Source organism: Condylura cristata, unplaced genomic scaffold, assembly GCF_000260355.1.
Source record: "Condylura cristata isolate star-nosed mole 26May11 unplaced genomic scaffold, ConCri1.0 scaffold00035, whole genome shotgun sequence".
NCBI classification, from domain to species: domain Eukaryota; kingdom Metazoa; phylum Chordata; class Mammalia; order Eulipotyphla; family Talpidae; genus Condylura; species Condylura cristata.
Genome location: NW_004567136.1, coordinates 551549 through 577225, shown reverse-complemented (window position 1 = coordinate 577225; position 25677 = coordinate 551549). Strand labels below are relative to the sequence as shown.

General features: G+C 48.8%; 1 protein-coding gene across 1 annotated transcript in view; it reads right to left on the bottom strand.

The window, feature by feature from the left end:
* PGBD5 (piggyBac transposable element derived 5) overlaps positions 1-25675 on the bottom strand; it is a gene marked incomplete at its 5' end in the record, with an annotated part of 54019 nt that extends 28344 nt beyond the window's left edge. Inside the window, one exon of the mRNA XM_004693039.2 lies at positions 25351-25675. Within this exon, the coding sequence (XP_004693096.2) occupies positions 25351-25675 (325 nt within the window). The remainder of the gene's footprint in view (positions 1-25350) is intronic.
* Positions 25676-25677: the final 2 nt, after the last annotated feature.

Genomic DNA, 25677 nt, shown 5'->3' with positions numbered 1-25677 from the left:
CTCAGGCCCCTGGCTTTTGCCTTGCCATCTCCTATCCTGCCCACCCTTTTGTACCCAGCTCAACTAGCACACAGCACAGGCCTCGCTCCTCTCCTGTGTGCTGTAGCAACCAGCTCACTCTTCTCACGTGACAGAAAGAGTCAGCAGTTCCCAGCACATGCCGCATCCAGGCTCCCTGCTGGCCCAAAGTAGGTTCCTACCTGGGGTGCTTTGGTAGATTATTTTTGGAGTCTGGGAACACTATTCCCATTCATTTACATGCGTTTGCACATCCCCAGGCCCCTGAAAATAAGGTGCCAGTCATAGCAAAAATATTCTACTCTTGGGTGGCAGGGGAAATCTGTAGTGCCAGGCGCTGTCCTAAGCATTGACAGGTATTAGCTCATGGCATCTTCATCCCACCCTTTAAGATCTTACTGCCCCTACTTTATGGATGAAAGAAACTGAACCAAGAGGGTCAATGACTTTCCCACATGGCTGATTTGAACCCAGGAATTCTGGCTTCCGCATCTCCTTACTGCCTGTATTCCACGAGGCTGTAATGATGTCATGTTCACCTGCTGCCCGGGTGGGTGGTCCTTAGGTCAGGGGTGGATGCTATTTATGCCGCAGACCCAGGGCCCAGCGCATGTCACCGAGGACTGTCTGTCCCACGGAGGACAGGCGGCCAGTGCCAGATGGGTGGCTTAATTAAATCAAATGGCTTTCCCTTGTAATCACGGGATGGAAAACAAAGCCGAGGAGGAACAGGCCGCGTGGAAGAGACAAGCAGTACTTTCATGCCATTTTCCTTTACTTAATTACATAGAAAAATTAACTCTGCTGTGAGTTTCTAATTCAGATGCCAAATCCATGTCATTGGCAGCAGCCAGAGTTCTGCCTCCCTGTGCTGAGGCCTCAAGGCAGCTGAGGCAGGGCACCCCACAGATCGCCCCCATAGTCCATGCTGAAGGCTGGTCATCTATGGAGGAAAGTGGTGCCCACCAGCCACCCTCTTGGACAGAACCCAGTCCCCTTCCCTTCTCCACTCTCCAACTGGCACATGGAGAGCTTCGTCCTCTCTCTGCCAAGAGTCTGTGCACCAGCAGGAAGGAGAAAGGAGAGGCAGGCGACCAGCGGTCCATGCCTGGAGGGGGGTGATTTTGGGGTTGCTAGGGACAATCCCATAAGAAAATGCACACCCAGCAGAAGGGAGTCTGGCCAGCACTCACACTGGCACCCAAGGCCCAGGAACTCAGCTCCTGCTTGTGCAAAAGGCTTAGCTGTTTAGGGGACAACTTGGGCGGGCTAAAGTTTGGTGCAACTCATGCACCTCAAAGGAGCAGGGTGGGTCGACTCAGTCCAGGAGTGGGAGCGAGGAGAAGCCCAGGTGGCCATGCACAGGCCATGTGCCCAGAGCTGAAGGTGACGCCGGCTGAAGCAGGCAGACATCAGCTTCCAGAGGCTTCTGTGGGGTTTTCACACAGCAGAGAGACAATGAGAAAAACACCTTCCACGTGCGCAGTGCTTTACGGTTTCTAAGCCATCATTACCCACAGTCTACTCCTGACCTCACCAGGAATCTCTGAAATATTCATATCTTGTCCACGTTACAAGTCAGGAAACAGGCTGATGGGGCTGAGGAATTGGCCTCAAACTGCAGAAATTTAGAGCCTGGACACTGCCCCAGTTTTCTGTCCCCAAGCCCGGAGAGCTTTCCTTTTTGACTTGCTCCCTGGCCGCCCGTGGGTACACCCAGCGTCTGCGCTCCCCGGCTGTCAGGACTCACGCACACAGCTGGGTCCCGGACCGGACTCCTGGGGGTGCCCAGCCTCCCCTCCCTGAGGAAGGTGCACTCGGTTGCAGCTTGAACCCCAGAGTAAACACTACCCCTGCTGCCTCTCCTGGTGCCAGTGAGGTCACGGCCACCTCTCCGATGGCCACTGCTGCGGGACACACTTCTTGGGTGCGTGATCTCAGTGTCCACGCTAGGACGGGTGCTGGACTCGTGCCACGGTGAGTCCGCTCTGCACCCCCATGCTGGCAGAAGCTGGGTCTGCTGGCAGCACGGGCTTGCCCGTCTCTGCTGAGCACTGGGCAGGGCCTGCTGTAAAGCACTTTGCAAAGCCTGCCAGGGGCCTCGGCCACCCTCCCTCTGTGTTACAGGGCCTGACTGCTAGCCTGGGTACCTCCAGCTGTGGCACAGGGGCCCCTGCTGTGCAGCCCAGAGCCAGCCACCCACCAAGGCCCCCCCAGAACCTTTCTCTTCCCTTATCACGCCAGAGTCCAGTGTCCAGGACGGAGTGGGAGCCTGCCGCGCCCCCATGTCCACGCTGCACCATCGGCCGTGAGGACCCACTCAGCCCTTCACCAACCCCACTTCCATTCTCTACGGAGCTTGCCAAGTCTAGCTCAGTGGCGTTCTTTTTCATAAAAACTTTTTTTTACCAAGAGCTAAAATATTTAAGCTTTTCCCTACTATTTACTTTAAGAGGGTCAGCTTCTCTCCTGCCCAGCTCTTCTTTTGAGCCCTCATCCTTGCAATTCAGCACATAAATGGGAAGTGCTCGGAGTTAGCCCACTATGTTTTGGTGCAGAATTAACCCCTGGTTGTTCAGGAAGGTACTGGAAGCATGTCCCGCACATATGTGTGTGAACAGGCAGAAAATACTGCAGAGGACAGACTTGGCACAGGCCCCTTTCCTGCCAAGAAGGCAGTGGGTCTGTTCTCCCTGCCAGGCCCGCTCCAGCACCCGACCTCAGGGTCCGGCCCAGCACCCCGGTGCCCGGCGGGCACACAGCCAGCTCGGCCACAGCACACAAGGCTCGGTGACGTGAAGGGTCTTCCCCTGAGTCCATGGCCACTTGGGGCCATCTTTTGTGCCACCTGCTTTGTCCTTTATTCTAATTCTGAATCTAAACCACACTGGCTCCTTAATAAGTAATTGAATCAGGGTCAAGAAAGAAAGGTACTTTCAGTAAGGCTAATTTATTGTTGGCTCAGAAATAATGAATCCTGGAAATGAGGTTATAAGTAAGGTCATTTTGAAACATGAAACTCTGTTTTTAAAGCAAATTTTTGGCTAACATGTCTCCCTTTTCTCCATTTAGAAATTTAAAAAATTTATATAAGTGAAACGCTATATTCATATTACCGATACTATGACCTTTCTGTTACACTATTAAGATTTGCTGAAAAATATTTAAGTTCTTCTAGCACTATGTTCTTAAAACAAAATTCAGGATCTAAAGTCGTATGAAAATGGGAAAGTTCCTAGAAAAGTTTGTTGAGGCTTTTTCGGTTCTCTCTGAAGTAGCAGGGATGGGTCATCTCGGTCTCACCTGAACTCACTTCTAGAAGCAAGGACTTTGAGCAGGCTCTCAGTTATGTTAGACAAACTCTTCCCTTCAGGCTTCCTTTCCTCAACTCCCCTCATGTATTTGCTGGAAACTCTGACGATAGTTGCAAATTTTAAAGAGATGATATCTTAACAGAGAGCTCTAGCGCATCAAGAAGAAAAATGTCTACGCACCTCAAAGGAAAAAATTAACTGGGAACTGAATACTTAAGAATCATATAAGTAAGTGAATTCATGTTTAACCAGGCAAGTAGTCAAATTAATCATTAGTGATGAAGTTCCATTTATTTTTAGCAAACTATCAAAGACTTAAAAAAAAAAGGATAACTTCCAGAGCTGGCATAAAAAGCTGACATTCACACTTCTGACGGAGTGAATTTTGACAACTTTCATCAAGGATCTTATGAGCAGCGTCCTCTGCTGGAGTCTCATGTGTCGACAGGAAGGGAGACAAGGGTGTTCGGTGCAAGGATGCCTACTACATCCTTACGATGTGAGGGAAATTTGCATAAAACCTACAAGTTTGCATAAATTACAGCACATTTATAAAATGGAATATTTGGCAACCATTTAAAATGATGTAGCACAGAAGTCCTTAAACCCTGATGTACACAAAAACCACTAGGGATCTTGTAAAAATGCTGGATGCTGGAGCATGAGAATCTGTATTTCCAACAAGCTTCCACACTGATGCAGAGACTGCTGCCAGCAGCAGCTTCAAAACACTCTGAACACCAAAGGTGCAGACGTGCTTATTGAAAAGCACTTATTACAATATGCTGTTAAGTGGAGGGAAATACAACTAAAAACGCAACATATCAGCGCAGCTTTAAATTAAAAAGCACGTCCAGGAACAGCTGGCCCTTGGATACACCATTGGTGATGAGGTCCCATTTATTTTTCAATCAAAAAAAATTTTTTTTAAGATTTATTTATTTGTGCATACAGAACTGGGGTACAGGCCAGAGGCTCAGGGGCGGTGAGAGGCTTCACCAGAGACAGAGTGGGGAGCAGAACAGGCAGATCGACGAAGTACACTGCTGAGGGGAGCAGCGGGCGGGTCAGGAGAGGTCTGCCGCACCATGTGGTCACCTCCGGGGCAGGCGGGGATCGAACTCATGCGGAAGTGGCTTAAGCTTCTCAGTGCAGTGCTTTAACCCGCTGCGCCACCAGGGAGGGCCTATTTTTTAATCAACTTTTTAAAATTTTTAAAACTTTCAAAGACTTTTTAGGGCCTCCCTGGTGGTTCAAGGGGTTAAGTGTTAGCACTAGGAGCTATCCCCAGCCAGTGCAGCATGGGTTCGATCCCCAGCCAGGGAGGTGACCCCCTGGGCATAGCAGACCTCTCCTGTCTCACCCATTTCTCCCCTCAGCAGTGTATTTCAGTAGATCCACCTGTTCTGCTCCCCACTCTGTCTCTTTTCACTGCCTACACCCCAGTTCTTGCATGCATAAATAAATGAAAATAAATCTTAAAAAAATACTATCAAAGACTTTTTAAACAGATAACTGTGAGCATTGGCATGAAGAAAGGGCATTGCCCTCCCGATGGAGTGAAATTTGACAGCCGTCTGGGTGTCACCTGCACAGGTGAGATACTCTTCTAAACGCACAACCTAAATTTAAGCGACTGCCACAGACATGATGGCACTGTAAATGTATTTTCTCTTCCTTGTGATTTTCTTTAACATTTTCTTTTGTGGAGCGTGCTTTATTGTGAAAAGTGTACATAGTATATATAACACGCAAGACACAGGTTAATCATCTGTTTATGTTCATGGGAAAGCGCCCTGTCAACAGCAGACTATTATTAGCAGTGAGATTTTCGGGGGGTGAAAAGTCACAGGTGGACTTTCAGCTATGCAGGTTGGCGTTCCTACAGTGCTCCGGGGTCACCAGTATAACAAAGACAATTGCCAAAATGCGAGCTGTGCTCAGCTCAGAACAGTGGGAGTCCCAGGTATTCTCCCCTTGGCTTACTCGTATTTCTAATTTCCCAGCAAGTCTTCTCGTGCACACTGAAAGAAGTGGTGCCAGAATCGGTTCTGACGGGGCTCACCTGGGCCCACGGGGCTCACCTGGGCCCACGGGGCACCTTCAAGAGCCTTGACCATCACCCTAGCTCTCATCCGTCATGTCAATGGACTCTCAGTCGAACTTGCTTTTCCAAAGTCCCTTTTGCGTCAGGAAGGGAGGGGCAAGTACTTTAAGGATTTATTTCATTTTTCCTGTCACGTAAAAGCTGCGGGTCTGGCTCTTTAAAACGCTGCTTAAAATTCTCCCTTAAAAAACAAGGCAATTACTTGCCAATCCCCTGCTGTAGCAAGGAAACCTTGTAATTACCAACCATCTGTCTCTCAACTCAAAGTCAAGGCCCCACAGCCAGGAGACACTGTGATTCAGCAAACAGGGACAGAGTGAGTTATGGGGACTTTACCTCCAAACCCTGAAACAGCATGTGCAGGAGACTATAAAATTGAAGCCCAAGGCTGGGCACTCACTAGCAGGAGTAAAAATAAGGGCAAGCCAGTCAACCTCTGTCATTTGGATAAGGACAGGGTGCGAAATAAAAGGCAGCAAGTTTAACTGCCACTCTGGCAAGGGGTAAAGTTGACTTCAGAGATGTAAAAATGTAAAAATACATTTACTCAACAATATTCCCTTAGCCAGGTTCCTCCATCAGGGAAGAGATGTAAGCCACTAACACCTAACAGGTCAGCAGGCTCTGGTCCAAAACTGTTAGTTCTGGAAATGGCTTTTTAGGGCAAAGGTCAAGCAATGGGAGAAAGAGTGGGGAAAGTTGCTGATGTCTCACGCAACAGCCCTGGCACCGACAACTGCTTCGGGACTCAGAATCAAGAATGCCCGTTTCACAGAGGAGGACGCCGAGGTGAGGCAGGAGCATGGCCCAGCAGGCGAGCCCACAGGCCTTCCCTGCCCTGACCACCTGGGTCACCTGGAGCAAGTCACTTCTGTTCTCTCAGTTTCTTTCTTTCTTTTAATTGTGAAATGCGGATAGCAGAACTCCCTCCCAACACGTGAAGCTGAATGAAGGTGCCGATGGCAACTTGCTGGCACACCGCCCAGCACAGAGCAGGTGTGGGAAACAAGCCAGGAGCCCAGACCTGCAAACCAGACGCAGGATTTGAACCTGCATCCATCTCTCTCCAGAGCCCCAGTGCCCAATCTCACTGCACCGTTCTGGACCCACCTGATCAGGTTTCCAAAACACACATGCCTCAACAAACCTCTCCTCCTCCACCTCCTACTTCCTGCCATCAAAATTTATTGATAGATATCACCACACTCTCCACAGTCAAAACATGCCAAGTGCTAACCTGCATTCTCTTTTGACTTCTTTGGTTGTGTTTCTATTAATATGATATTCAAACGATCTGTAATGGAATCTAAATGTTTGACATGGACAGCCCAATAATACAGCCATTTCCATTTCCCCAACTCTCTTTCCAGAAAAGTGTGCATTAGAGAAATCAAGAATCTTCCCGCCCACAGGGCAAATTGGCTTCTCAATTGCTCGCCTGGATGAAAAGTTGTTTTTGCTGAATGGCCAGGTCAGTCTCCTCCCCGAGTCCACTCCTCCCACTACCACTGTTGTTTATCCCTGAAATCACAGGGGCTGAGTCTGCCCACCTGTCTTCACCCTGATTTCTCTCACCTGTGGGCCCCCGCTCCCGGCCTCTCCTGGAACATGTCTGCTTAGTCAGAAACCTGGTGAAAGGCAGCTGCTGGCCAAGTGCTGCAGGCCTGGCAGGCTCCGAGCAGGGGGTTCTCACACACCGGTCCCCGGGCCCTGGCTGCCTCATCCCTGTGTTTCTCTCAGACTCAGACACTGTGTTTAAGGCTGTGAGTTGGCGCACAAGCTTTGTCCAGACTCTGAGAGGAAGCCTACACTGAGGGCTGGGACCCTTGTGTGACAGGCAGCGGTGCCTCACTTTAAAGAACCCTGAGTAGGGTGCAGCTGCTTTCATAACAGACTCCTCTCCTCCTGCCCTTGGGTGATCTACCATCCCCGTTTGCCCAGGGCTGTCCTAGTTTTAGTGCTGAAAATTCTGGGTCCCAGGAAATCCCTCAGTCTTAGGCAAACCTGAGTGGGCTGATCACCCTCTCAGCCTCCAAGCAGAGAGTGAGTGAGCCAGTCCGAGAGCTCAGGCTGCCTGCCTCCTGCAGGCAGGAGCTTCACCCCAGCCATCTACCCAGACAGCGCCCCTTACCCCCACCCCATGTCCTGCAAGTGCTCACAGGGTCCACCACAGCAGGCCTGTGCAGCTCCTCAGCAGGGCAAACTTCCTGCTCCTGGAAGTCCCTGCAATTCTCTCATTAGGATTTCATTCCCTTGACTCAAGACCCTTGTCTCCAGTGGAACATGATAATACCTCAAAATGCTCAGGAAGAGAGGAAAATCACTGTATTAGCACTAGGCATAATAACTTTATCAGCTCTTTCTTAAATGTCCAGCAAAGTTTTAGTGCTGAAAAGGGGAAGGAATGCCGGATGAGTCTGAGGACCCTAACAAATCTACCTCTTCCTAATATTAACAACCTCACTTCCTGCCAACCTGAAGAATGGCTGAGAGACAGCTCCATTTGCTTTAAGCATGCTCTCTTATCTGGAAGCGGCAGCAAGAGAAATTTAGAATCAAGTGCACTCATCTCCCCAAACGATTTCTTCGCCTCAGATGCACTTGCTCTGCTAAAAACACAAGTGTGTGTGAAGCACTGCTACTCAGACTTGAGTGGAGGAAACCTCTGGGGCCTTGCAGCCCCGCTGACTCAGTGGGCCTGGGGAGGTCTTGATCTGCGTTTCTAACCAGCTCCCGGGAGATGCTTGGGACACTGGGAGTTGAAAGGCAGCAGGAGCCTGAAGACAGGAAGAGGGTTGTTCTTCCCACGAGTCACTTCTATTCTGAAGCCTAAAAGTTATGACAGATGTTCAAATATTTCCCCAATTTTACTTTAAAGAAGAATGACTCAGATTTGGGGACTCAGGTAACAGACTCCCATTGACCCAACTTCAGGGGACACAGTTCGCATGGAGTTCTCTGGGCATCACAGATATTCCCTGGGGAAATCTTAGGATGGGGGAGACCATGGACAGAGAGGCCAGGCGAAGGGCAGAAAGGCCAGCCACAGCCTTTGCCATGATGGAAACCCTCAATGAGTCTGCAAAAATGACAAAATTTGTCTGCATACTTATAGGTAAAATTTCCCATAAAATATTCAAGATTCCATCTATGCAAACCATCTGTGGGCTTGGAGGACTCCCAGTGACCAGTATCCCTCAGATAGAGGAGCAGGAATTCTCATGCTGTGGGCACCACAGGCACAGTGCCCGGGAATGAGAGTCCAGTCTGAAAAAAAAGGTTCGTTGTCTCCATGATCGATAAAGAAGATTGACTAAAAAAGAGTCTGATGATAGTGTATAAATGGCAAAAACAAACAATTGATAAATGTTTATTAGTCAAGATACACAAGGTTTGGCCTTCGGTCGCTGCTCAAAGAAAGCTGTTCTCCAACATGCCATGACTCACAGAATCCCTAAGTACTGTGGTGTGAAGAGGTGACCCGCCTGCAGTCACTGGGGGTGGGGCGAAGGACGTACCCTGTCCCATCGTGAGAGCGCCTTTCACAGGGAAGTCTTCACCACTCCCCTCTCTTTGGAAAAGAGGAAAATGGGGCCTGGAGGAGGTGGGAGAGTGAGAAAATAAAGCACAGCCCGAGAGGGAATAGCTGACCGCCAGGCTGGAGTTTCCCACGTGGCCATAAAGGATGCTGTGGAGTATTACAGTGGCCACAGAAGGCCTCCCTGTGGCCTGGTGGGAAACGCGGGGGCGGGAGGAGCACTCTGCAGTAAGAGTAACCCAACGTCCCCCCTCCAGGCGGCATGGGTGACGACCGCTGCACCACTGGCAGCCCCTCCCCATTTAGCCCTCCACCTTCTAGGTAAAAATAACCAAGCGCATCCATTTCCAGTGGGACAACATGTTCGTCAACCCCAAACTGGCCTCGGTTTCCTCAAAGCCACCTGACAGCCACGTGGCAGAAGCCCAGACCCGGTGCGCAGCACCTCCGACCCCTCTTACCAAGATGTTCCCAATTCTGGGTGTCTCTCATGTAACAAGTCAAATCAAGTCACATGTATTTGGCAGCAGCTGAGTCCAGGCTGTCTCTGTGGTTGGGCCTGAACCAGGGTGAGGGCCCACCTCGTGCAAGCTGGGTCTCTTGCCTAGATCGGGGGGTGCAGGATCAACATCAAGACAGGGTGTTCAGTCCCCACCCAGCCCCCGTGCCCACTCCAGGGAGCCCAGCTTGCCCTTGCAGTGGCTCAGATGCCCCGAGGAGCTGACTCATTGGGCGTGGGCTTTAGCAGGGGCTCAGTGCCAGTCTGTCGACCTCCATTTCACAGTGATGGTCACTGCGTTAGGGGTTAGTCCATCAGGAAAGCACCGGGGCCCGTCGCCAAGGACAGCGTTTGCCTGAGTGTGTGTGAGCTGGGGGGTGGGGGAGAGCAGCTGGCAGCCTGTCCAGGCTGTTGACAGCAGACATCTGGAACAAAGCAGAAGGGGGTTAATTGCAACAGCTTGGGGTGACGGGCCAAACAAAGCAGGGTCCAGGCTTGCTTTCAGATATAGTCATCAGAACATTCAGGAAGGATTCAGAAGCTGCCTATGGTCCTACAGTTTTGCAATTTTCCAATACTGTTCCCCTCATATTTTCCCCTAGGAAAAAATATGTTTGTATTCTCCCTCTCCATGGGGATGTAATAGAGGTTTTTACAGCAGAACGCCTCAAATCGCATCATTCTGAAATGGTCTCCACTAAGGTGCAGCTCACAAGTGACACCTTGTCAGGGAAAAGTATTAACACCGGAACGCACGGGACGTCAGACCTGCTCCCTTCCCTTGTGCCAGGATGGTTTCTGCCACCCCCTGCGTGCTGCTGTGAGAATAAAGAGCAGTGTTCAGGCAGCTCTGGGAGCTTTCTGATATCATGAACAGAATGTGCAATTTCCCCAAGAAACAAATCTCATCCGCACCCTTTCTAACAACCCACAAACACAACGATTTTTTATAATTATTCAGCAAACCCAAATGCCTGGCACTGATCGTCCTCAAATCATTAGACAGAAAGGACGCCGGGGCCTGCAGGCTCAGCAGCCCCCGGCCTGCCCCTGAGCAAAGGGGCCCCCAGAGCCAGGTGCAGGCACCAGCGGCGTGTCTGCTCGCTTAATGATGTGGTTAGAGATGAGCAAAGATGAAACGACTGTCTGCAGGAAAAGCAGGGTGGATGCTTTCCAGTGGCCCAAATGACAATTTCAGTTCCTTTGCATTTTTTCTTTTAAAGGAGCTTGGTGAGCGTCCACCGTGTTGAGCCCAGACACGGCTGGCGCTGCCCGGGCCTGGGGGCAGCCGCTGTGTGGATGGGGCAGGAGGCGCCAGGCTGGCTGGAGCTGCAGAGCAAGCGAGGCTCCCGCCGGGGCCCAGTGAGGAGCCCTGTGGGTCAGGGGCAGCGAGGAGGCTGCCGACAGCATCAGGTTCGCCGTTTTTTGTTTTTTTTTTTTTTTCAATTTCACACACCAGCACAACATCACAGAGTTTTCAGGTTTATTTTGCTACAACAACCTTCTCCCCTAGCCCAACCCCATCCCCACCCCCCAAGAAACACCCAGCAAGCTTTCAGCCATTTCAGCGTAGAAAACGCAGAAGGGATGGAATCTCAATAGCAGACACACAGCTATGAAGCCATTGCTCCGGGGCCTTGCTTACCCTCTTTCGGCTGCGGGCCACCAGCGGTAGTTCACAGGCTGGCGCGCCAGGCTCTCCTGCTGGGGGTGCTATGCCACCCCCAGCCCCACGCCATGCTGCCTCTGCATCCCTCGAACACACACTGCACAGAGCTCTGCTGCCAAACACAGTTCTGCTGTGAAAACTTCATTCTCTCGTCTGAAATGAGGGGTTCTCTCAACCTTTCATACAATGAATGCTTAATACCTGATTCCAGGGCAAGGACATAAGCAACCCCACTTCCCCTTGGGGGTACCCAAATAGGGGGTGTCCCCTCACCAGCTCCCTCACCCTGGGAGCGCACGGTGGCGCTGTGGCCGGGCATCAGTGGACGACTCTCCGTGCACAGAGGCGGCGTAGCTGCACCAGCCCCTAACACTGCCTTTACCTCCCCTCACATGCCCCAGGCCCTGACAACCCGAACAGAGAGGAGGCCATGGCCGCCTACATTTCTACCAGGACTCTGACTCTGCAGCCAGAAGAACCACACTGGTGCCGTCTATTGACAGCAGCACTTTGGAAAGAGGAGAGAACACAGACAAGAGGGAAGCCAGACCTTGGATGTGGTCTTGGGTCTCTGCTCCAGCTGACATCATCAGTGCCTCCGCACCCTTGCTGCACACAGGGGTACACTGAGAGGTGTGGGAAGAGCCAGGTGTCACGGGACGGGCGTCAGTTTCAAGGAGGAGGCCTGCAGGATGTCACCACCATGCCCGAGCCAGGGTCTCAGCAGGGATGACTTTGCAGTCTCTCCCACTAGGTGGGAGCAGGTGGCTGGGAAAGGCTGAAGCCCGGCTGGTGAGACCGAGGCTCTGACTGCCACTGAATCTATTTTAAGTCGAAGCTTCAAATGCCATTCAATTCCAGGCAGTTCTTCTGCCTCCCAAAGTTCAGTTAGCACCCAGAGCTCTGCCATTTTCTCCCTCACTCCAGGAGTCCCTGGACAGTCACCGTCTTCCAAACACACTTCGAGTCTGCTCGTCCTGTCACACCTTCCCATCCATCCTCCCTCAGAGTTTCTTGGAAACTCAGCCTTCACCAAGCATTGCCTAGAATTCCTGCCATTAAAACCTCTGCTTCTCAGCCCTCTTGGCTATCAGTGCCCTCCCTGGGCAGCTGTGAACCCCCACCATTTAAGTCAGGACAGAGGAGCATACTCGTGGACTGTCATGAGGGCAGAGTATAGAGTGAGAAGCCTGTGCATAAGGTACCGTGTCAATGGCCACACAAGCTGTAGAATCAGCAAATCAGAAGAGCGCCTAGAACCTTCATGTAGCTGTGGGCCATTTGTAGGGACCCGGGCTCTCTCCCCAGGGGCTTTCTACAACAACAGCTGGAGGTACATGGGTAAAAACTCCATGGGTGTTTCATTTTGTTTGACATCTGATACCAGGAGCTGGGAACCAACACTCAAGCTCACTGCCACCAACCATGTGCTCACAGGCACGCACGCTCCTAGAGGCTCAACCTCACCTCTGAAGGGAATCCCCTCCCAACATTCCCCACTCAGGAGCCCATTAGGGTGAAGCTGCGTCTTGCCAGCTAACTTACCCAAGTTTAGGAGACTGTCTTTAAGCTGCGGATTTAATTGTAAGGACACAGAAAATGTAGAAAGTGTTACTGGATTTGTAAGGCATAACAAAACTGATGATTTAAAACCAAGGTTTTCTCTTATTCCTTTGCTTTCACCCAGTCTTCAGTCCTAGTTTTTGACAGTGGAGGTGACACTGTGCATGCCCGATGAGGTAAGAGGAATCTTTACATGACAACCTAATTCAAGCAACACAGGAGACTTCAGAATATTTATCACAATCATCCCTAAGAACAATGATATAAAAATAACTTTAATTACTTAAAGATGTCACTGCCATAAAAATAGCTTGAGGATGATATTTTCCCAAACCACCTCCAGGAATACACGGGCATATGCACGAGTTATACTCATCCATGGGCATGCTACGGCTAACACACATCAAGAAGTCAGACCCCCCTCAAGGAAGACCAACAGTCTCTTAACTTCTGAGCTGGATGACGTTCTCCTTTTGAGGCTTGCCTTCTGTAGGGCTCAACCACAAGATGTTGATGGAAAGAATCCAAGAATCCAGGTCTGAAGCTGGGAGAACTTGAACACGCAGAGCAGTGTCCCAAGCTGAACCCTGTACGGTCCTCCACGATGCGCCTCCAGCCCTCTCCGGTAGGCCTTACACTGGCCATCCCCCGCCTGGAGGGAAGATATACCTCCAGGGAGCCCCTTGGCCAACTTCCTCCACTCTTGTCTTTCTTTAACTCTCATCTTCTCAACAGTCCCTATTTGTCTGCACCATGTAATTCTGCAATTGACCCCCCTTCTCTACTCCCACCCCTAGTCCTGTCCTGTCTACTCCTTTTTTTTTTTAAAGATTTATTTATTTGCACATACAGAACTGGGGTACAGGCCAGAGGCTCAGGGGTGGTGAGAGGCTTCACCAGAGACAGAGCGGGGAGCAGAACAGGCAGATCTATGAAGTACACTGCTGAGGGGAGCAGCGGGCGGGTCAGGAGAGGTCTGCCGCGCCATGTGGTCACCTCCAGGGCAGGCGGGAATCGAACTCATGGGGAAGTGGCTTTAGTTTCTCAGTGCTGTGCTTTAACCCGCTGCACCACCAGGGAGGGCCTGTCTACTCCTTTTTATCTTCCAAACATGCTTCCTTTCTAAGCTGCTGTTTGTTCTGATGATTATCAGTTTCCCTCTCCACAATGTATACCCCATGCAGGTAGGAATCTGTTTTGTTCAATGGCATATTCCAAGCAGATAGTATAGTGCCTGAGACATACTAACTGCTCAGCAAAGACTGGTTTACTTCATGACCCACTGCATAGGTACAGAAGAATAGTAACAGCAAAAATGTGAGTAACTACGGAGACCCCACACGTGCCAGGTTATGGAAGAGGCTTTATATTGCTTTATACAACATGACCCTGCTCCAAGTCAGGGAGGGACGTTTCCACTTTATGAGTAAAAAAGCTTTTCAGAGGGGTTACTCAGCTACCAAGTAACAGGGCTGGTATCTCTGGCCCAGGGGATTACATCACCATCGTGAGAAGCATCGTCCACAGTACCCTTGGGCACACCACTGCTGCTCAGCATTTACTCTGTCCTTCCGGCTGACACCTGACATTCACCAGCAGAGATGGTCCTGTGCACAGCCAGGGAACGGGCCATGTTCACTGTCACAGAAGCTGTATGGTGTGAGGAAAGGATACCACTCTTAGTCCCTGGGGCACAGACACCCCTGCTCACAGGCACCTCAGGTCCTGGGCATTTTTGAGTTGGGGTATCCCCCCTTGGGTCACAGTGCCCTGGGTTTTTGGCAACCACAAATTACAGGTGACCCTGGGCTGTGGGTGGCCACATTCATTACAGTCTCAACCTTAACCCAGCATTAAGTGTGGACCCCTGGGATCTGGCACTGCATAAGCTATTTGGCAGATGCTGACACTCATCTGGGCTGGGTAAAGGTCAGGGAACTCAGATGAGTCAAGACCAGAAATCTTCTTTGATACTGAGGATCTGTTCTTTTAAACTCTTGGTACCAAGTGAGAAAAAAGTCAAACCAAATTTAAAATTTAAGTTATCTTCAAGGACCAAAACAAATAGATTTTTTGATAGCAACAGCAACACTGTAATATGTCTCAGTTAGGCAATGTCTAGCTTAGCAGAAAGCATGCAACTCCCTGCCAAAGGCATCTTCATGCATCTGCTTATATGGTCATTGCATCTGGTATTCCAGAATGAGCTTCTTTAGGGAGACTTCTGCACTTCATGCCTTCTTGTCTGCACCCAAGCAACTTCTATAACCAAATCCTTATTAGAAAGATTGAAGCAAAAATCTCTCTGGACACAGTCCTGTAAGAAAGCAACCCATTGCCCCATCATTTTCTCCAATGCACCCCAGGGGTTTCCGACCGTGCATCTAGGAGACCAATGCAAAACTCCAACAGGTGCCACTAAGTGCCCCACCAGGCTCGCCTCCAGCCCTGTCCTCTCCGAAAGAGACACAGCAGCCCAGAAGCACACCACAGTTAGATGCTGTGGAGCTCACTTAGCTGCCAGTCTGTTTCATTTATACAAAAGCATGCAAATACATATCCAAGTTTGAAATAAAATGATTTCCGTGCCCCTCAATAGGTCTTTATTTTCCTTTGAGATAGCCTTTCACTTTGTCTGTGAAAGAAGATGGTGACCCCAACATTACCATTCTCTTCCCCCCTTTTGTCCCATTCTGCCTCTCCTGGAACAGGTAGCTGTGGAACACGCTACAGCTTCTGGCTAAGGGGCCCAGAGTGGCTTCTAGGGGAATGGGACCCGAGTCCCAGGGGGCCTGAAGACACCAGAGAATTGAATGGCTTGTGTGCTTGGCCTTGGGCCAGCTATGGAGGCAGAGAAACAGAAACAGGAAGAGGTGTGCCTGGCCCTGAGCCAGCACGGGGTCACCAGGAAGGCTCTGTCACAGCGGGGATGGCTGTGGACACAGGGAGGACAGCTTCTCTGCTTCTCTCACCTGTGTGCTCCACCAAGCCTGTGCTGGCAGCCTCCACAGAAAGATGACCTCCCTTGTTAAAAAAAAAAAAAAAAAAAAGATGACCTTGACCTTTCTTGTGAGAGTCTCAGCAGCAGCAGAGAGAAGACAGTTCAGGAGAAACAGAACTCACACCCAGGACAAGAGAGCTACTAGAAGACACAGACAACAGCTTGAACTTGAGATAAAATCACAATAGCCCTCAAAATAATTCAACTGTAACATGGGGAGAGGGAGTTTTCCTACAACCAAAAAGCCCTGAGTTCCAACAACGCAGCTCTCCAAAAAGATGAAGGTGACGTGTGAGTCTTAAGTCAACCAATCAGAAGGTCAAGTGCAACAAAGCAGAGTACAAGTATGAAGAGGTGGACATCACAAAGACTAAGACATGAGACCTGAAGGCCATGTCCCCTCACACAGAGGGAGGAAAAGGGATGGATAACGGAGAGGTTGTGGGGGCACACTGAGGCCAGTGCCGGCGAAGCTTCTAAATCTCAAGTTAAAAAATAAAGGCAAGCCCTCAGGCCACGTGGACTTGACCAAAGGGCAGGACGATGCCCGTACGTGTACCACAGGCACCTGGGACTGGCCTCCCCCAGGCAAGATAGCTTCCAGCGAGCAAGATAAAGGGAGCGAAGAATTCTGAGTAGATGTGCTGGCAGGAGCTGTGCAGTGAGCAGAGAGCAAACGCAGGAAAGGCTCAAAGGCGCATACGAGAACCACAACCACAGGACCAGAAGAGGAGAGAAGACCGACGGCCAGTGAACTAAGCAGTCTTGGTCTTGGCGGGGATGCACTTCTGGTGTCTCCCCAAGGTCAGGCCTGGCCTTTCACAGCGCAGAAGCTCACCCTGGGTGGGTTAGGCAGCTCAGCGCCACACAGGAGTCACACAATCAGATCTGTTATAACATGGACATTCATGCCCACACTCAGACTGCCACTCGGAAATACGCATCGACGCGCTTTCTACCCCAGATTTTGCTCAGTGAAAGTTTAAATATAGATTTACTCTAATAAAAGTAAACTGTTTCAATGAAGAGTGGAATAACTGATACATTTAGAAACACAAAGTATAAAGAGATGAAGAGCTTTCAAATACTTAAGTTGAGAAACAGAGTGGCAATTAATGCAAATACTGGAAATAGTGAAGGGCTGTTGTCCAGATAACTTTAGAGAGTATTCATCCATGTATAACTGACAGTTACCAAATTGAAGCATCAAAATAAAGCAGAATAATAGTTGATAATTATGAGTACAAGCTTTATAGAAGTGTTTCATATATTAGCCTTTATATTCCTGAACCTAATAACCCTTAAGGAATTCAATGTAATTTTACAGTCATTTCATTTTATTCAGACTATCAGTATTTCAAGAAAAAGTCTTACTTGGATATTCTCATCTAATGAAGATAAAATCAGAAAGGCAATCTACCACTTTAAAAATTCAGGAACAGGGGCCCTCCCTGGTGGCACAGCGGGTTAAAGCACAGTACTAAGAAGCTAAAGACGCTTCAGCATGAGTTCGATCCCCACCCTGGAAGTGATCCACATGGTGCAGCAGACCTCTCCTGACCCACCCGCTGCTCCCCTCAGCAGTGTACTTAGTCCATCTGCCTGTTCTGCTCCCCACTCTGTCTCTGGTGAGGCTTCTCACCGCACCTGCAACTCTGGCCTGTACTCCAGTTCTGTATGCATAAATAAATAAGTCTTTAAAAAAAAAAAACTAACATTACACACAAAATGCATATTGAAATTATTACTGTGGACTAACTACCATTTCCAGTACTATAAATCCTGGTGGCAAATTTCTTCCTGGAAAATGTGTTGCTAAAGATTTTTCCCCCAGAATTAATGTGCTCCTTCTGTATCTTGTGCTGAAGACATTTGGATATGCAAACACATCCAGAAGGCCTATGAGGGCTGACAGCCTGCTGGAGAACTGAGGAATTCATCCCTATTTCCCGAGAATCCTGGGTAACCAAGCTGATGTGTCGTGAGCACACACAAGTGTTCTGACACAAATTGTCTCCTCAGGGAAGAACGAAATTCGTGTTCACATTCCACGTTCTGAGAGGCAGACAGAAATGAAGAAATGATTTTGTTAGCTAGAAAGAAAAACCATTCCATAGTCACATTCCTAGTTTTTCTCCATTGATTGCAGGAAACGGCAATTACATGCAGAACTAGAGAAAAAGCAGAAGTAAATTGCGAGGGTAACATCTGAAGATTACGCCTGAAAGTAGTCAAAGAAAACTAGCCAAAGTAATGACTGAGTGTTGATTCATGGAACTGTGTCCATGAAATCATGTCCTTTTATATGATGACCAAATCTATTTAAAAAAAAATTTATGTATGCATGCAGAACCGGGGTATAGGCCAGAGGGGCAGGGGTGGTGAGAGGACTCACCAGAGTCAGAGTGGGGAGCAGAACAGGCAGATGTACTGAAATTCACTGCTGAGGGGACCAGCAGGTAAGACAGGAGAGGTCTGTTGTGTCATGTGGGTCATAGAACTCTCTGGGGATAGAACTCAGACCACGGTGGCTGGCGATAGCTTGATAGCACTAGGGAGGCCCCTGACATGACTTGTTAAATATATATCTAAATATAGTCAGTTGTTCCTGCTTTTTTAATAATTCTTCCTGGTATTCACAAAGGGGAAGCAGCTCTTTGTACCTTGTGCTGGTCTAGGTAGAGGGTCATCTGTACATTATATTTAAGGCATTCCATTCCTTTGGTATGAGATTCCTCTCCCCTAAAGATAATACTGTACTTCCTCAAGCCAATAAGTTTTATCTTTTGTAGTCATCTTCTTTTCTCCTTCCTTAAAGACATGAGTGCTTCTACATGGAGTCCACCCTTTCTAAGCACTTACTACTCACCAGACTTGCCAAATTCCCTCTCTGTGTAGTTGTTAGGCAATTCTATGTGTATGCTTGAGCTTGAGATGTGGATTCCAGCTACAGTCACTTGCAATGGTAACAGTTACAAATGCCAAATTTCAAGATATTTTTGCTAAGCAACCCTCCATAAAGATGTTCAGTTTTGGAAAGAGTGGGGCTGTCCATAGGCAAAATGGCATTCCTCTCTCCCTCCCAGCCTTTGACCAACTTTCTCCCTTGTTTGAGTTGGGCCTTTCCTTCCTCTCCACCTATTTTTTACTTGTTCCTCAAGAAGCTTAGAGGCCATCTCCACCAGAGGTGCCTCCTCTTCACAGCCCAGCTGGATGAGCTGACGTGCCTCTGGAGTCCTATAGAAATCCACATTTCCCTTGATTGAAGATTCACCAGAGACTCATCTCTTTTTCTGCATTTTTGTCTTTCCTAGTAGATCCCAGGGGACATGTCTTCTTTATCATTTTCTGCCAGCAGGGTTTCATATGCCTGCTGATCTACACCTGACACATCTCTTACATTGCTGGAGCATAAACTCTTTGGCAGTATCCACTAAAAGCAGTAGTTCTTTACTGTGGGGGATTTTGCACCCCAGAGGACATATGGCAATGCCTAGAGATACGTTTGGTTGCCACAATGAAAGGAAGGGGAGCTACTGGCATGCAGTGGCTGGATGCAGCACCAGTGCACGAGACAGACTGCTCTACAAAGGACCCAGCCCACACTGTCACCAGTGTCAAAGAGCAAACACACATTTCATCTATGACACAGCAATCCTTTTCCTAGGTATATATGCCCAAGGGAATTGATACATACATCCATCAAAAACACATGCATGTCTTTCTGTAGCAGCTTTATTCATAAAAGATCCGAATTGTAAATAATCTAAAATCAATTGACGAGATGATGGGTAACACACTGTGGTATTATCCAATGGAATAATACACCGCAAAATAAAAAATGAAGATTGCTACATGTAACAACATGAATGAATCACAGAGATATAACAATGAAAGAACCAGGCCAAAATAACAGGCAAAGAACCAGACCAAAATAACAGGTGATGGGATTCAGAATGATGTTGCCCCTGGGGATGTGGCGCTAATGATTGGGAGGAGGCAGATGGGAAACCTCAGGGGGCTGGGAATGTTCTTGATCTCAGCCTGGGTGGTCATTGCAGGCACTGTGCTGTGCTCTGCACTGCGATTCATGCACTGTGCACCCTACACCTCTACGAGCTTCACTATGGAACACTCCCTTTCAGTCATGCTGCCGGGGGAACACACACTGCTTGCTGCCTTGTAAGCGAGATGTTCTAATAGACTCTTGGAACACTGTTGGCATGAGTGGAAGGGGGTACATTTCTGGAGGGCTATGTCAAACAGACATCACAGACTCAAATATGTACAAAGCCCTTGATTCAATGTTGTCTTAATCATTTTGTGCTAAGGGATAAAGTAATGATGAGCACACAAATGAAAAATATTCATCATAGCTTAAAAAAATAAGTGAGTAAATAAAAGGGCAGAGGACTATAAATTCAATGCCCACCCAAGGAATTGCATAATATTACGAACTCATTAAAATGACATTTAAAATTTTAAATGGAAAGTGTTTACAGGATTTTAGTTAGAATTACAACGCAGGTCACTCAACAATACATCACCTAAGATATATGAAGGGTACAGTCAATATGTTAACTCTGGTTATTTCTGTGTAATGAGAACTTATTAAATTTCTTAAAATTTTATTATTAAAAAAAAAAAGAACATGAGGCCCCTCCCTGGTGGTGCAGCTCTAAGAAGCTAAAGACAGTTTGTTACTGAACGCCAGTCTCAGTTTCCCTCGGCCAATAAAAGGAAACAGAGTTTGAGGAAAAGGAAAGTGGTTTTATTTGTCGACAGATGAGTAGGGCACAGACTCATGTCCGAAAGCCCACTGTCCTGCTCTTTGGCAAGTTACAGGGCTATTTATACAGTGTTCAACAAAGGAAAGGGGAGGTGGTAAAATTTAGTGTGGGAATGTAGGCAGGTGGGCACCAGCTTTTATTTACGCAAAGACAAACAAAAGTGGGAAATCAACAAGAGTATTGGGGAGGGGGGCAGGAGACAGCACAGGGAGGAGAAGCTGGTGCCAGCAAGCTTTCTCGCCATTTGCTTTAGTTTGGGATTCCTTTCCTTGAACCTAAACCTGTCAAGGGAAGAGGAACTGCAAGGAGAACAAACTCACAATCAATTAAGAGCTCTGGGAAAACCAATTTTTCATCATAAATTTGTCAAAGGAGGCAAATCTGCAAATGCTTACCTGAGAGCCCATTAACTGTATCAACTTCAGCATGAGTTTGATCCCTGCCCCGGAGGTGACCCACATGGTGCGGCAGACCTCTCCTGACCGCCCGCCGCTCCCCTCAGCAGTGTACTTTGTCAGTCAGCCTGTTCTGCTCCCCACTCTGTCTCTGGTAAATCCTCTCACTGCCCCTGTACCCAGTTCTGAACGCATAAATAAATCTTTAAAAAAAAAAAACCATTAAGAAAAAAGAGCATGTATTAATCGCCAATAAGAAAAAAAGCTTACAATCATAGTTCTTAAAAATAAAGATGAGTTCTAGACTCTAAAATATCAGATCTCATGTAAATTCCTGTGTTGCCAGTAAATTCAAGACACCCCTCCCTCCTGGCCCCACCTCCGATTCCCCCCCCCCCATCCCCAACAACTCTAAAATCCCGTTACAGTGGCTCTGGGATAGTAGGGATGAAGTAAGGAGTTAGATAAAGATCTAGATCTTCTGCTCCATATCCTGATTGTGGGATCGAGGTCACCAATTCACACTTGTGTTACACCTCATATAACTTCCCCCCCAATCAAAATAAATTCCATGTATAAACACAAATATATGACTACTTTTGGTGGGTGGCAATCATCACACCAGGCCCGGACTGAGGAGACAAGCGTGCTTATGAAAATTCAGCGATGATGCACAAGAAAGCAACTGAGAAATGCAAACTTGGGTTATCATCATGAGCTCAAATTACACCTACACATGAGCAGATTCCTGGGAAAAGAGCAAAACATGTTTTTCCTTCACTGAGTTTGGTGTGGCTGGATTATGATGTAGTGCTGTGTGGCCTCCGCCTTGTAGCTCAACAAGGCTGGAGGTGGGAGAGAGCCAGCTGCTTAGACTGACCCCAGAGGGGTGCCCAGGTACCTGAGCTCACAAATCCCACCACAGGAGAAAGGCTCAGTTTAATTCTGGGCTTCAAAGATTTTTCTCTTCTTACTCGTTAGTCAAAGAGACTTTGAAAGAATAAATCAACAACTAACTCTGAAGATAAAACATTCAACAATGTCAATTTTCAGCGCCCTATGTTCCTCTTCAGTTTTTCAAGGTCATATCTTCTCACGGAATGATTACAAAGGGGGCTGACATGGTACATGGTTTAAAAAAAAAAAAACTCCTATGAAGTTCAACATCTAAAAGAAGGACCAAACGGCTCAGCTCCCAGCCAGCCTTGACAAAGAGCTGAAAAAAAAGGACAAAACCAAACAGATAGGAGCGGTCTCCCCCCTTCCTGTCCGCCCCTCACACCCCCCCACCCCACATCTGTGAATCTGCCTGCCTGTTCCACAGCCTCCTCAGAGAGAAGACATCACAACAGTACTCAGAATAAGAAACCAAAAGGGCAGAAGCCCAAAAAGCAGAAGGTCCCGAATTTCACGCTATTTCCAAAGAGTGAGCGTGCATGCTTTGCTGGTGATTCTCACAGTGGGCAGAAAAGGCTGACAGCTTGAGGGGCTATTTTAGGGGGCTGTGCTGCAAGTCCACTCAGGAGAGGGGCTGGCCCTGCTAGTCCAGTATTTTCAGGTCCCAACCTGCCCCTCCATCCAGGGGTAGGCTTTGAGCATTGGCCAGCCCTGCAAGCAGACTTTATATTTAAATCATTCCAAGGGAATCTACACTTCAAGTCATAGCCAGAACTTGGGGTAGGGGAGGAGAAGAGAAAAGAAAGTGTGCTCCCCACTCCGTCCCACTTATAATTATCGACTACACATTTGAGATTGATCCAGGGATTCCAAGTTTTCACTTCAACCAGAGCAATGCTTCCACCTTCCCTTCTTCTCAAGTATCACTCAAGGTGTATATCCCCCAGGGGCCAAGGCAGCTCTGAATGCAGATCAAAGGCAAATGGCCCCCATTGTTTTCTTCACCTCCTTCACATACAGAGGCTCTGAAAGGGGTGTTAGGCCGGGGCTCCCCAGAAGCATTTACAGTCACTTTCTGATAAAAGAAACTCCTCAGCCCAAACCAACACACAAGTAATACACATTTACATACCAGATACAGTGACACATATACATACACACCTATTTCAATAAGACATACTTACATAAATATACGACACATGTATTTAAAGCAGAGAGCAGCAGGAAGCCTGTCCCATAAGTCTAGAATCCTCTGCTTTCCTCATCTGAGCTAGCAGCAACAGCAGTTCCTATTATAATTTTGTACCATGGTGGCCAATTATAGATCAAAATGCAATATTTTTGCTTGCCTCCCAGTCCACCAGTTAGATTAGTTAATAAACTAGAGGACAAAGAAGGAAGAGAGAGATCCTGGATGCATTCCTGGAAAGTAGGGAGCAAACACTGGTTGAAGTGCCTTAGATAGTTCACTTTAATAAATCTAGCAGGCTGAATCTCTGCTCTCAGAACAGCTGGGTACAGCTCTCAGCCTCTTAGAAACTCATCCATCTTTCTCCACTCTACTAGGCACAAGGATTTTCTCTGAACAGCAATGGATTTCTAGTTTCAGCCCCTATAAGTCTAATTCCATTGTTTCAGGGAATCTGAACTCGTGATTAATAAGCCATCAACTTTATCCCTCCACCTCCACCCAAATTTCCCTGGGGGAGAGTGCTGCAAGGAGGAAAGGAAATTCTTAATTAGGTTTGGATTTAAAAAGCAAGTGCCCACAAGAAAAAGGAAAACACAATTGGATGTAAATGCCATCAAATAACCACTAATGTCTTTGGTTAAAGTGCTTGACTGTGATTCTCAGGTCCAGGTGTGAACTCGGTGGACACCAGAAGGAAGCAGAGTTTGAACCTCACACCAAATGACGGGGTGACTAAGGAACATTGAAATTCATCCTCACACCAATACACTCATTTTTACTCATAACTAAACTTAATCTAACACAATTCCCTAAAATATAAGGAGACTTGCTCTGCTTTCCCAGGCAGAGCAGCATCTCAAGTGTTCCAAGATCAAAAATGGAATCACAGAAACTCATAGCATCAAATAGCCATATCAGGACTCTGGGCAGATATAATTCTCAAAGAACCAATAAGGAAAATATTAGCCCAAGGAAGAAAGATATCATGACATTTTAGAAAATGTAAAAGGATGTAAAAATGTAAAAGTATTAGGCAGAGTGATATGACCCTGAAAATCCCTAAACTCTTAACTAAAACCATGTGAGAAAATGCTTTTACCTTAGCCACCCTAATGCACCAGGCAGCTGCTTGGATTCTGAAAGCCCAACTGCAGTTCCACGCGTCCATATTGCAGCCTGGAGGTCTGCACACCACTCCCTGCTGATGGAACCCAGCCAACCCTACAGTCTACAGGCAAACTGCAGCAAGATGCCCAGGCCCTAGTCCCAGCCACGACCAGGGGGCCCCGGGGCCTGCCCTCCTGTGTGCCCTATTACTGGCCGGGTAAACAGTCATCGGAGGGAAACACAGGAACAGCCGCATCATGCCCCAGTGTGGCCACTCCCTGGCCATCCACAACACCGGTTGCTCACACTTGCACAGAATGAAACGGTGTGCTGGAACACAGCCTGCCACAGCGAGCTGAGCAGGAAGGGACAAAGTACCAGATGATGCTGGAAACTGCAGGTCTCCACCTCTCAAAGAGGTCAGACACTGCTGAGCTTCTGCAGGGCAAGTAGTGACATCTGACAACCCAACTCTGCAAAAGGAAGCAGTGAAGGGGACTTGAAAGCAGCCACAGCTGCCAGCACTCTGCCACCTTCTCCAGATGACAGAGGCTGGGCTGTGGCCGTGTGAAATGCCTTCTGGTGCGAGAGTGTACACCTTACTGCTGCCAAACTGCTCATTCCACTCTCTCTATCTTGTGCTAAGCATGAGAAACTGAAGGGCAGGGACAGGGAAAGTTTCCTAGATTGACTGGAGAATATTAAAACACAGTGAAGCTGCTGTGGGCGGCCTCTCACTGGCCTGTGCTCTAAATGCTACCAGTCCTCTCACTGGCATTTGGGGAAGGCTTGCTCTGGGATCATCTGACCAAATGACACACCTTTCAAGCGTGTCAGACTTTCAATATCCCCTCAATGTGGATCACCTAACCCCAACCCACCCCTAAGGAGTGACCCCACAGGTGTGACTCGCTACGGATGCCGGATGCTGGCACACTCCAGGAAGTGAGGGAAGGACCCTGCCACGGCTGTCCTTGCCATCGACAAAGTGCTGGCCAGGGCCTCTGTCCATTATCTCCACCTAATAGGAAACCTGAGCCCCCACACGCAGATTGATTCTCGCACTTTAAATCCCCGCTCAGCTCCAGAGGCCTCAGGTTTCCAGAAACGTACTGCTGCCACCGACCAGCCAACCCACAGAGCAGCTGGAATTCTCCCGCCCCAGCACTCGACCGCCTCCTCCGCAGCCCCCCGAGGCTGAGGTTCTCGGGACAGCCCGGGATCCCGGCGCCATGCCCACCCCCGCGGGCCGCGCCTTACCTCCCGTGTCCTCGAAGCGGGGGGGAGGACGGTCTCGCAGCGTGGCGCTCCAGCCCGCGCTCGCCTCGTCCTCTTCGGGCTCCTGCGCGTCTGGGGCACGCGGAACGGCCGCACCCCGCTGGGGGCCTGGGTGCTCGCGTTCATCGTCAGAGGAGGCAGCCGAAGAGGATCGCGAGGCGGCGGAGGTGCTGTAGAAGGGGTTCCCACCGCTGTCCGGGCCCGACTCGCCGAACACGTCGTCCGAGATGTGCAGGCTCTCATAGCGCGCGCGGGCCGCCTCCAGCAGCGCCGGCGCCCTCTTCCGCGCGCCCCCGCCGCCCTCGGCCA